Here is a 13206-nt window from a genome sequence, read left to right on the forward strand (position 1 = left end):
TGTTGAGTTATTTTTTTCTTTGTTGAACTCAAATATTATTTTTTAGAGTGCAGTAAACCCCTTACTACAAAAGGCCTAAACACTGTCCATCCATCATCTGTACACTGCTTCATCCTCATTAGGGTCGTAGGGGGACTGGAGCCTGCAGCTGACTGAGGGTGAAGGCAGGGGACACCTGGACAGGTAACAGTCTATCACAGGTTTACCTGGACAGGTAACAGTCTATCACAGGTTTACCTGGACAGGTAACAGTCTATCACAGGTTTACCTGGACAGGTAACAGTCTATCACAGGTTCACCTGGACAGGTAACAGTCTATCACAGGACTACACATACAGACAAACAATCACACTCACATTCACACCTACAGACAGTTTAGAATCACTAATGAACTTCAGCATGTTTGTGGACTGTGGGAGGAAGCTGGAGAACCTGGAGAAAACCCACACATGTACAGGAGAACATGGAGACTCCATGCAGGAAGATCCCAGGAAGGCCGGGACATGAACCGGGGATCTTCTACCTGCAAGGTGAAAGTACTAAGCAGCCACTGTGCAGCCCTCTAAACAATGTGCAAAAGAAAAAATAATTAAACATAGAATTAATGTCTTGAGAACACTTTTAAAGACACTACTGGCAAATCAGACCCCGTATATTTTGACAAGCAAAAGATAATTCTGTTATTTTGAAATAACTTTACAGTCAAAATACAGCAACACAACTGATATACTTTATGCTACTGAATAATAAATAAAAATATTTAGCGTTTATCACCTTTCTAATTTTATAAAAGAAAAAAAACATAGCAATTCAATGGGGATTTTAATTCACTTGGACAAAAACACCATGCCCACTATATATATATATATATATATATATATATATATATATATATATATATATATATATATATATATATATATATATATATATATATATATATATATATATATATATATATATATATGTGGTAATATTAAAAGATGGCTATGCCTTCTCATCTTAATTCCAGCAAGCTATCTGATACTAAAAAAAAAAAAAATTATTGATCCTCAAAAACATTTTTTCTTATCAAATTGACCAGGAGCAGTGCCTCATTTTAAAAATACACTACTGTCAAAAAGAGACACTATCAAATTTATATGTTTTCGAAAGATGGTGTTTTGTTTGAGGAGATTTTCATTCAGTTTGTTTAGTTGAGAGCACAAGTTTTTAGCGTTTATTTTATTTTTGTACATTACAGCTCAAACAACTGCAAAAAACCAAGAATAACATACAGAATGAATTCCATTTTCTTTATTGATATGAAGACAAACTGTTTTTAAGTTGTTTTTTTCCTACAGTAGAATTAATATGAAGAAATGACACACTGAGATCTAGGCCAAGTGAGGTCATCCCACTATCTTTCTTCGCTCACACCATCTTCCACATTAATATCATATTGACATCAGAACTAGTTGTTCTCGAACTGTGTGCACTGGATTTAGCCTTATCTGTAATGATTTACACAGATAGAATCACATAAAGGTGTGCCTGGCAACAAAAACATCGAGGAACCATTGAGTCAAACCTGGCTTTAACTTTTACAGAGCAGCTCAGTGGCACCGACCAAAGGACAATGTTGCACGACTGCATAGTTTTGTACACCTTGACCTTTTGCACCGATATTGTTGCACATGCCTTTTTTTAAAAACATGGCTTTCGTGCAAACTCTGTTTAGAGAAGATGCGAGTAATTACTACATTTACGTGAGTGTGTTCTTTAAATAAGCTTAATCACGGCACCAGGTAGAGACACACTGAGCTTAGAATCTCATTGCACTGGTTACTTGTTTATTGTTGCATATGGCAATAAACGCACTTGGATACTTTGAATCTTATAGGTTATGGAGGCTAATTTAATTATTGAATTATTTTTTAAATTATGTTTTAATTATTATTTCATTTAATTGCTATTATTTGTTAATGCTCTTAAAATTTTATTTAATACTAATTTTATACAAGCGACCCTTTCAAAACACTTCAAGTACACTGGAAGAAAAAAATGAATCCAGTAAAAAATAAATAAATAAATAAATAAAAAAGAGTATTAAAGTAACAGCAAATCCTAGTAAAATAATACCTGATTTTATTATTATTATTATTATTATTATTATTATTATTATTATTATTATTATTATTATTATTATTATTATTATTATTATTAATAATAATAATAATAATAATAATAATAATAATAATAATAATAATAATAATAAAAATAATAATAATAATAATAGCTGATTTAAATACAGTAAGACAGTGTTTGTTTTTTATCACACATTGAGAAAGAAGCAATTATTTTTTGTAAAAATACACATTTTTTGATGTTGACATGCTTTACAATTTTGGCCTTTTATAGAATAGAATAGAATAGAATAGAATAGAATAGAATAGAATAGAATAGAATAGAATAGAATAGAATAGAATAGAATAGAATAGAATAGAATAGAATAGAATAGAATAGAATAGAATAGAATTTATTTATTGTCATTCCAAATTTGCAAGCATCTTTTGCACAGTCTACATGTAAATTAATACCTTAATTCCAATGTGATTTCCCTAAATATTAGCTGTAATTTAACAGAAGTGGGAAAATCTGTAAAATAACAGTAAACTGAAAAAAAAGCATTTAAAAAGATATTTATACTGCAGTCTAGGAGAAATGTTAGGTATCATCTAAAACGTTTAAACATTTTGTAGTTCTCTTTTTTAATTCACCTGCTCTTTAGTTAAATTGTTAATTTTTAACCTCTATTGCACTTGTCTTCTGCTTCCCCCTTTAGTGTTAATAAATACATCAGGTTTATGATCATGGCTTGTATTTGTGTTGATGTGCCAGAGGAAAAACAAAAAACAAACTAAAATTTCTGTACTGAGCAATTATGAGATTTGACTGTTTTTCAAGGAAAAACTAATTAGCTCCAGGGCTTTTCATGAAACATGCAGGGCCTAATGACCTCATGCTATAATAAATCCCTAAATTATCGCTCTTACAGCTATAAATATCTGGTTAGAAGCTCTGTTGAGTAACCAGCCTCCACCTTTTACTGCTTCTACAGTGTTTAACTCCCAGCAGGTGCACAGGAGGATGAAAAAGTGACATAATTTTCATTGTACTCATCCAACAGAACGCGATGCTTAGAGAAGATAAATCTCTGTTTGTACACGTCTGTCAAATAGCAGCATGTTTTACATGCGTACCTCGTAAACCATTCCTCTGGTCAAGTATGTGGCAGTTTATGTAACACGGTTTTAAATTCAAAAAAGGGGATCTGATGCTGCCTCTATCCAACTAATCCAACACTCATTGGCTTTTCAGATAAAGGAAGTGGACAGATATGAAAATCTTGTGACTGGGAGTTTTTAAGGTGGGATTACTTAGAGGATGGAGGATGTGGAATGACCCTGCACAGAGTTGTAACACAATGTGTCAAACACCTGCTCCGCTTGTGCGATTGTAAATCAACCACCTGTAAAACACTAAAGTGGCGCTTTAATGACCACGTCCTCTCTATAGCTGAGGCCTCGAGGTGAACTTCCAAGAAAGAGACCTTCTAAACCATCGCTCTGACTAGTTTAGTTACACAACACACGTTTGTTTTTTTTTATCACAGGACATAGAAATACACAAAATATCTTTATAGTGACTCAAACAAAGCTTAAACAGAGTGTAAATGCTTGAAAAGTGACAGATTCTTGCATCATTTTCTACTCGTTTGCAGGTGTTTTATTGAATTTGTGCTGCCGGTTTGACAGTCAGGTGGCCAGGTTTTGGTGAATAATGACAGAGTATGACGTTGAGTGACAATCGGAGGTGGAAAAAAAAAGGCCTGACTGGTTCCACTTCCCCTTGTGTCACATTTCTGGGTGATGACAGTAACACTCAGAAGAAAAAAAGAAGAAAAAAACTAGAGCAGAGGGCATCAGCAGGCTTTATCCATCACACGTGTTTCTGTGATTCACCCATTGTTTCCTGTGTGTGTAACACTGTTGGAATCTTCTTCCTGAAAAATGTGAACAGCGTAGTAAATGCATCATGAAACATCAGATAGGAATTCACTGGAGTCAGTGAATATTTGGAGATTAACTCAAGATAAATTTAGCATCCTATAACTATTAGTTATGATCAAAAACTTAAATTTTCTGGCTGTTCTAGCATAAAATGATGTGCTAAATGAACAAACCCCTGAAGTTTACACAACTCATTCAATTTTATTATCATATTAGCAGATTACCTAGCATTTGATTGTGTTATTGAGGTAAAATGCTTCAGAGACATGATGAAAACACGTTAAATGAAGTCATGGCTGTTTCTTTGATTATACTGGAAACCATGAATTGACCAAAATGAAGGTTACTATTGGATTCTGTTCCTTCCCTGTATACTGAAGTCAAGGGGAGTCAAACTTAATGTGTTTTCTGTAAATAAATCAATAATATATAGTTTATTTTCCAACTTAGGAAATGTACCAAGACACACTGTACTTAACAGGCCACATTAGTTCCACTGAAGATGACAGTCAAGCTTAAACAAATATCATGAACCATTTCTGTTCATATATTTACTGTATATATACTAGAATGATACAGAAATGGTTCATGGTAGTTGTTTAAACTTAACCGTTTTATTATATACATTTAGTTTGTTTTGTTTTTATCTCATGTTATTTTATTTTACCTTCACTTCATACTCTCATATTCTGTGTTGTACTGTATACCACTTTATTGAATATCCATGCTGCTGTAACAACTAATTTCCCTCTGGGGATTAATAAAGTCATCAAAGTCTAAGTCTAAGAAGATGTCAAAATGTTTCGAATTAAACAGCCAAACTAAGACAAATGCATGATTGCAGTGTTATGATGCCATGTCGACTTCTTAGCTCCTTCTAACTGTTTCAATTGAGTTTTGAAAGCCAATGCTAATAGATTTCCGTTAGCAAAGTACTTTAACAGTCAGTTTTAGTGGCAGTGGTGTAAGCTGACCACTTCCACTAACCACTGCTTTCTTTATACATCGAGCAGCCACAGCATTGAAACCTGCTTAATATTGCACAAGTCCGCCTTGTGCTGCCAGAACAGCTCTGAACTGTTGGGAATGTCCTGTGGTGTCTGGCGTCCGGACATTAGTAGTGGATGTTTTGGGTTCTGTGGGTGGTGGCGTGGGACCAGAGTGGATCAGATCAAATTAGGATTTGGGGATTTTGGAAGCTAGGTCAGCATCCTGTGCTCTTGGTCATGTTCCTCGAGCCGTTCCATAGCAGTTCTTGCAGTGTGGCTGGGTGTATTGTCCAGCTGGGGAAGGATGCTGCCGTGTTGGGTAAGTTTGGTCTGCACCGATGGTTAGTTCAGTTGGTGTGTGTCAATGTAAAGTAAAAGTGTGTGTCCACAGAAATGTCAGGACCCAAAGTTTCCCAACAGGACATTGCATTGTCACAAAAAGGTGAAATTTCTTCACTTCATCTGTGGTTTCAACATTGTGAATGCTGAGTATTATAGAGAATATAAGGATTTTATGCCAACTTCATGTATTTTTACTAAAACCACAACCAATACCAGCAATTACTGACATAAATCAAAAATTTCTCATCGCCTCACTGTGTAAATAGTTTGGACATGTGCAATTTTATTTTTTTGAAATATATTTCCAAGGACTATGACAGTATTTTTCATTGGAAATTGACTAGTAGCTCAGAATGTTATTATTACAGTGACCCCAAGTGGACATGTTGGCCAACTGCAACTCAGAGCTACATTTTAGTCCAAAATCTTTTTTCTTTTCTTAAATCAAAGTTTCCAGGCATCACTGAATGATAATGCAGAATTAAACTAAAGTGAAACTTAATAACATGTATGGACATATGCGCATACATATATAGATTAACTTAAAAACACGAATCATGCAGTTAGATTTAGGCCTGTTTGTGTGATTTTTCTGCAGAAACATGACAAAGTTAAAGTGGAGATGCTATCTAATCCTATAGCCTTCCTATGGCTCCACTTTTATCCCTCCCAAACTGGAGGGAATCATTTTACAAAGAGTGTAGACGGCTTCTTTTTCCAGTTTGGGTGTCATTATACAGCGGAGGAGCAGACAGCTTCTGGACTTTAGTGACACCCATTCACTAAAAGACAAAGGGAACAGTGAGGGCAGCCATCCTGAGAACAGCGAGCCCCTGAGGGCAGCGAGGGAGCACAGAGTTTCAGCCGAACATGCCCTGTTTGCTCATGATTTAAATGCAGATTCAGTGTTTTGAAGAGACGATGTGGTGAGTAGCAGATTTTCTATTTAAGGTTATGCTCCAAGTTCAGTGCCGACATCTTTAAAAGGCCAAGAATTTAAACCATATGTTATTGAGACTCAACAGGGGGAAAAATGGGTTTCATGGGCTGCCAAGCATCCAGAAATGTTTGTGGTGATTGCTCTGTCTTATATGTGGCTTAAGAGAAGGGGTTGTTTTCTCAGGACCTTTACCAGAGGGCTGGGCTTTGGTGGGACAAGTGGGCTGGCTGCAGGATGACAAGGAAGGAAAAAACTGGAAAAGAGGGAGGGCAGAGTCAGGGGGTTTGGGAAGGCCTTTCTGAGCCCCTCTTCTTTCAATTTATAGGTCCTCTACACACACACCCACATCCAGACACACATAGACAAAGTCAGGATGTGACATCATCCACAGGAAGAGAAGCCAAACAGTTTTTTCTATCTTGTTTTTTTTTTACTGTGTTGTCTGAAGCTTGAGCCTCTCGGACTGTTTGTGAACAACAGAGAGGGAGAAGACCGAGAGGAGCTGGAGGGGGGCTGGAAGCTGACCTCCACAAGGAGTTTAAAGTCAAGCGATCTGGGACGCCTGGATCCTCCCTGAACTCCCCACAACTTTCCACCACATTCCAGACGCTCCGCTGTAGGATCTCAGCCAGGTACAGTGCAGCAGAATGCTTTTTCCATTTTCTAGTCTCCTGCATTTTTAAAAAATCTTCCTCCTTTGTTTCTGTACAAGCAACTCTTTCCTTTCTCATTTTCTGTCAGGATTTTGCAGTGTCAGAGGCAAAAATCCATAACAAGCAGTCAAAGTATGCGTGGAGGGTCTGCCAGCCTCAGTACGTGATCAGACATGCTTCAGTGTGAGGCTGTTGAGGCTTGCAAAGAAGCACAAAGTGATCAACAAAGTCATTTCTTCTCACAAGCTGTCACCTTTTGTTTATTACAGTCTTCAAGGCCTCTCATGTTTTATGTTTGACTGGAACAGTTTCTTCCTGAGCCGAGGAGCGAATAAAACTCTGTGAGCCTCCCTCAGACGCCCTTTTGTTATGGACCCTTTTATAGCTATCTCATGACCACGTATTCACGCTCCCCCAGTGGTGCGTTCTGAGCTGAAATCAGGCAGAAAAAGCAGATAATCGCTGCTGTTTCCTTTTTAAAATCATCCCTGTTTCCCAGAATTAACACCAAACAGAATCTAGTCAACCAGCAGCTCGGCAGACATGACAGAAGTCTGTGGAAGTTCAGTTTTGACAGAGAAAAGTTCACAACAAACACCCATACCGGTGCTTAGCTTACAGTAGAATGGGATGATTTTGGAGAAACAGAAACTTCTGCTAATTGAGTGGAGAGAAACAACCACAGGAAATGGTGAGACCAGTTCGAAATGGGACTCGGGACACAAATGCGGATATAGGATCATGTTGCAACTGCAGTCACTTGAATGTGACTTCAGTGTCAAATCTGCAGAGGCGACACATGCAATAATCAAGATTTAGCACATGCTCATACATTATGCAAAGTGGCTGTTCCTCAAGGCTGTGCAGGAACAATAAGACACTATAAAAAACATTCCTTAAAAACAACTGAAAATGGGAAAAGAAGGCGGCAGAGATGTTGATGCTAATCCTGCAAAGTTCTGAATAGAAAATTCATCGACGTGTTGCCAGCAGAACAGAAACAATAAAACCTCCTGTGAATCAGTGACATATGCAGACTTTTTCTTATAAACTGACATTTTATTGTCCTATAATAATCTACTCAGTGAATATTCAAATACTTGATCATTACTGCTTTACTGTCACAACAAAAACAATGAATCACATTATCATTTGATGAGGTGATGCTCCCAAAAAGAGCATATTACCTTCCAGATGGGTAACAACTCGGCAAAAAAACTGAAATCTATTTTTAATATCCACTACATAAAAGAGGGATTTAGTGTTTTTATGCACAAATTGAAAGTTTTTCTGTAAGGCAGTGCTGCTTCTGACTAATAAGACCATTTCGCTGAGGACCTCTCACGGAGCTGTTTAGTATTTAGTGAGTCACAGCGTGCCATTCATCTTCTTAATTAAGCCTGACTCTATTGGCCTGACTTTTTCTACAGCTGACTGAAAACTGTTGCTATTTTTGTTGATGAACATCTTGTGATAAGGTCATTTTGGTCCACAGAGCATCCGAGGCAATCAAGCCACATATCGCTTTTCTCTCTGTTGGGGAGGGATGCAGGTTTCTATTCCTAGAGCTTACAGAGATACATTTATTTTATTTTATTTTTTTTAGAATTTTCTTATTTATTTCAGACATGCCAAAGTATCATGAAGACAGAAGAGAAAATAAGACAACCAAACCAAAACCAAAACCTAGAATAATGTCAGAAAACAACACCTTTACTGTTACACATTATTATTATTTTAAAGTAGTCTCTCTTTTTTTGTAGATTTTTTTTTCTTAAATTGTTTTATGGACTATTAAGTCAGTTTACTCCACAAACTGATAAACATCTTCTCTCCATGGTGCAAATGGTTTTCTAATATACAAATTTCTTCTTTATTCATAGTTTCCAGTGTTGCTGAACAGTTGTTGTATGTTATCAGGAAGCAACTTATTGTTTGTTTTGAACATTATTTCCACAGGAGTAAATTCAACTACATTCATAAATTTTAAAGTATTTGTTTTGGAACACAATATATCAGTGTGTTCATTATATCCCACATTATGCGCTATTCTTATAGCTTTTGGGGGAGGTAATGTTTTTGCTGGACATAGTGTAGTATTATTTGTGTTACCGCACACTTCTGCACCGTTGCTCATAGGGAATCCAAAGGCAGCTTTGGATTTTTGGGTTTTCTGTTCTCTGTTTGTAATTTCTAAGCTCTTTCCCTTACTATGCTAAGCACTGTGAGATGACATGTTGTAAATTTGTGCTATATAAATAAAATTGAATTGAATTGAACTGAATTCAACTGTAGGTCGAGTATGGTAAAACAGTGAGCAGTAAAATGTATATGAGTCTCTTGAATTCAGAATATGTCTTGCTCTTCTGCCACCGTTGCTCTTTTGTACTTTGACGTTTCAACTGAGTGTGTTTAAATCATGTTACACAGCAAAAGTAAAGTTCAGTTTGTACTATAGAAATAATATTACACAATCATAGGCCTGGTTTTTGAAGGTTTTATGGCAGATTTTCGCTCGTTTTTATAGTTTAACCTTTGATATTAGATTAGACCTTTATTGATCCCACAGCGGGGAAATTTATAATTTATTGTGGTCGTCTGGCGAGCAAACAAAGCAGTAGATTGACAGGGAAGGAAAAAGCCTGATGTCTGTTGTTTTCTTTCACAGAGACCAACTGAAAACAAGAACTCTCTGCAATCTCTACATGACAGACGTTGACCCCCAGTGACCTGATTTCAGCCCTTCTCCTCTGGAAGGCTTTTTTTTATCCAAGTCTTATTCTGGAGAGCCTGTCCTCCCCTTATCTGAAGGGAAACATTTGAGTCGATGGCGCTGTGTCTCGGACAAGTGTTCAGCAAAGACAAAACCTTCAGGCCCAGGAAGCGTTTTGAGCCGGGCACGCAGCGCTTCGAACTCTACAAGAAGGCCCAGGCCTCGCTCAAGTCGGGCCTGGACCTGAGGAAGGTGGTGCAGCTGCCAGAGGGGGAGAACCTCAATGACTGGATCGCAGTTCACGTTGTGGATTTCTTCAACAGGATCAACCTGATCTACGGCACCGTGAGCGAGTACTGCACCGAGCGCACGTGTCCCATCATGTCTGGGGGACTGAGGTACGAGTACAGGTGGCAGGACGGCGACGACTACAAGAAGCCCACCAAGCTGCCGGCGCTGAAGTACATGAACCTGATGATGGACTGGATCGAGTCGCTCATCAATAACGAGGACATCTTCCCCACCAGAGTAGGTGTGTGTGAGGAGTCTCCAAATGAAGCCATCAGACTATTATCGTAACCAAAGACATGACTGAGTGCTGATGTTGTAGTGCCAACCTGGAGAGCAGCACTGTTCTCCTTCATTAAGCTCTCAGATGAGATGATTAAGTTCAGTCAGAGGTTAATTATACAATAAGGTTGACATTTAAAGGAGACTGGGTAGGTGACAGTGGTGTTATTTTACCTCCACGACAGATCTGATAGCCCACGTTTATTAGAGGTGAGAGTTTCATGCATAATGGAGCAGAGAGTTCCATGTTTGATCCCACCTGGAGCCACTTTTTGCATGAATTTTTTAAAGGAGCTCTGGTTTCGCATCATCATGTAGAGACACGCAGGCCAGGTGAGATGAAATGTCAGAGTTTCCCACAGATGTCAACTGGTTTCTGCTATTTGTTGGTCACTGGGAATTCGTCAGTAATGCTTCTGCATCTTTGGCAAGTGAATTCACATCCCCCATGCAACAGTAAGACCTGCAGCTATCTGCTCTAGTACAGTGATTGTTAACCTTTGTGAAGTGGTGCACATCATTTCTATTTTGTTAAAGAAGTGGAGCCGCTCGACGATCTCTTCATGAACCTCCTTGCTAACTGTAGGTGCAAAGGCAGTATCCATACACTGTAAGAAATAAATCCATGAAACAGAAGAAAAAGTACTCAGTAGCTAATTACCTGGACTTTGTTCTGAAATGTAAAAGAAAAACTGGATATTTTCAGTATCTTAATCATAAATCTATTGTTTAAAAAAAGGTTTAAATAAATAAACAGGACATTTTAAGTATCTTAATCATTAGTCTACTGTAAAAATATATATATATTTTTTTTTAAATTGCATTTTCGGTATCTTAATCATAAGCCTATTGTAAAAAAAAAAAAGACTGGGGCATTTTCAGTATGTCAGTCGTAAGAGTATTGTAAAATAAATTTTAAAAAAGAAAAGAAAGAAAGAAAGAAAAGAAAGAAAAAAGAAATAGGACACTTTCAGTATTTTAGCCATAACTCTATTGTAAAAAAAAAAAAAAAAAAAAAAAAAAAAAGGTGGGGGGGGGGGGATAGGACATTTTCAGTATTTTAACCACAGGTCTATAGAAAAATGACATTTTGACACATTTAGAACCATTGCTCTGCTGCATATTTACTCAGAAATATCAAAAAACGGGTATTTCTACTCAGGACCCATAGATATATTTATCCAGTGAGGCCATTTTGCACCTAGAACATTGAGTTTTGCAAACATTAACTAATCAAGTGGAGTATTGTATTATAGATGATAACTTTTTTTGTTATGTCCACTTTTATTAACCCAGCAGCTGGAAAGAGGTTAAGTCTAGAATCACTTCCTCTCACTCGTGTTGGTATTGTTATTGAGAAGTGATCATAATAATATATATATTTAATATTGCATTACTGTTGTTGTAAATCTACTACTGGTAGTAGTTTTTCTGGTACAGGTCCTTTAATTTCGTTTTCCCTCTTCTCTCAAGGTGTACCTTTCCCCAAGAACTTCCAGCAGGTGTGCAAGAAGATCCTGAGCCGCCTCTTCAGAGTGTTTGTGCACGTTTACATCCATCACTTCGACAGCATCTGCAGCATGGGTGCCGAGGCCCACATCAATACCTGCTACAAGCACTACTACTACTTCATCTCAGAGTTCAACCTCATCGATCAGTCCGAACTGGAGCCCCTGGTGAGGCATCAGAGACCTCAGATGTGTGAGGGTGAAGCAAAGGAGCATTAAAAACAGAATTGGATGGGTGTTTTTCTTGTCGGTATCAATCTCATAACTGTTAGTCTAGCAGAGAAAATTGCCCTAACCTTGTTGTGTGCATGCTTGGGTGGCTTAAGCTTTATCTTCAAGTCAATGTGTTTTCCCTGCATTGAGAAAATTAATGCAATTTCCAGCACAGACTACAAAATCACTCTGCCTCACTCTGGGGACGTGAACTGTGTTCCTCCTAAGATAATCATTTTCCATGTGACTCTGAGAATGGAATTAGCTTTTACTTGTTCCCCTCAGTTTTCCGTGATGAAAGAAGCTCATTAATGGCTTTGGGGAAAATGATTTCAAGCAACAAACCTTATAAGAGAATTTGCTGACTTTGTGCAGTCGTGTAATGACGAAGAGTTTGTGTAGCTGTTGCTATTTTCCAACAAAGGGACCTGTATCACGTGGGAGCAGATGGAAAATGGTGTTCCTAGAGTCAATAAAAGGCTCCAGTTATCATCATTATGAAGGCTGGGTTGTGTAATTCCTTCTGCAAAATGAAATGGGGATGAGGCTTTTATGTCAGCACACTGTAGAAAAAGACGAATCAAACAGACCCTGTTTTAACGTCGCACCTTCAGCTCCCAAGGCAGTTCTTTTAGTTGTTGGTCTTGGAGGAACTGCAGCTTTCTTTCTTGTACTTAGAGATAATGTTCTCATATTGAAAGTGTAATTGCACTTCTTCACACTCATTCATCTTCTCACACTGTGTAGATTTGATGTGTTAACTTCTTCTTTGTTTTCTTCTTCCTGCAGAAAGAGATGACAGAGAAGATATGCCATTAAACAAAGACCACATGGACAAAGGAGTTTACATTCTGAAGTTATCTGAGCCCTATGAGAAAACAGAAAAAAGAACAATTTTATATACATTTGTATGAGCGGTTTTCCATTAACTCAACACACTTGTTCCAAAGATGGAGCTGCACCTTCACAGAAGTTTCACAGCCACGACGGTGCTGTGATGTCATTGTTATAGTTTCTTGTATTGTTTTATAAAACCACATCATCCTTTTTCTTTTTTTCTTTGTGCATTTATATTTGTGTGATCTCAGTGTTTTGATACACAGTACTGATTGTGATGACTGTGAGTTTGTGTTTTATATGTTTTTCTAGTTTTTATCAAAGGGCATAAAAATTCAAATTATGGACATTAGGTCATGTCTGTTTTAATTTTCTGTGTAAACACTGCG

At 37.4% G+C, this 13206-nt stretch overlaps 1 protein-coding gene across 2 annotated transcripts; it reads left to right on the plus strand.

Annotated features, from left to right (window-relative positions):
• Positions 1–6623: 6623 nt before the first annotated feature.
• mob3c (MOB kinase activator 3C) lies at positions 6624–13169 on the plus strand. Of its 2 annotated transcripts, XM_035957287.2 has the most exons (4): positions 6636–6955; positions 9645–10221; positions 11733–11935; positions 12770–13169. In XM_035957287.2, the coding sequence occupies exons 2-4, from the start codon at positions 9804–9806 to the stop codon at positions 12797–12799; spliced, it is 651 nt and encodes a 216-aa protein (XP_035813180.1). In that variant the 5' UTR covers positions 6636–6955; positions 9645–9803; the 3' UTR covers positions 12800–13169. The 2 variants fall into 2 exon arrangements, with proteins under 2 accessions (XP_035813181.1, XP_035813180.1); XM_035957288.2 differs by lacking the exon at positions 12770–13169 and having other exon boundaries at positions 6624–6955; positions 9645–10217; positions 11733–11924.
• The last annotated feature ends 37 nt before the right edge of the window (positions 13170–13206 follow it).

The sequence above is a fragment of the Amphiprion ocellaris genome, chromosome 2 (assembly GCF_022539595.1).
Source record: "Amphiprion ocellaris isolate individual 3 ecotype Okinawa chromosome 2, ASM2253959v1, whole genome shotgun sequence".
NCBI classification, from domain to species: Eukaryota; Metazoa; Chordata; class Actinopteri; family Pomacentridae; genus Amphiprion; species Amphiprion ocellaris.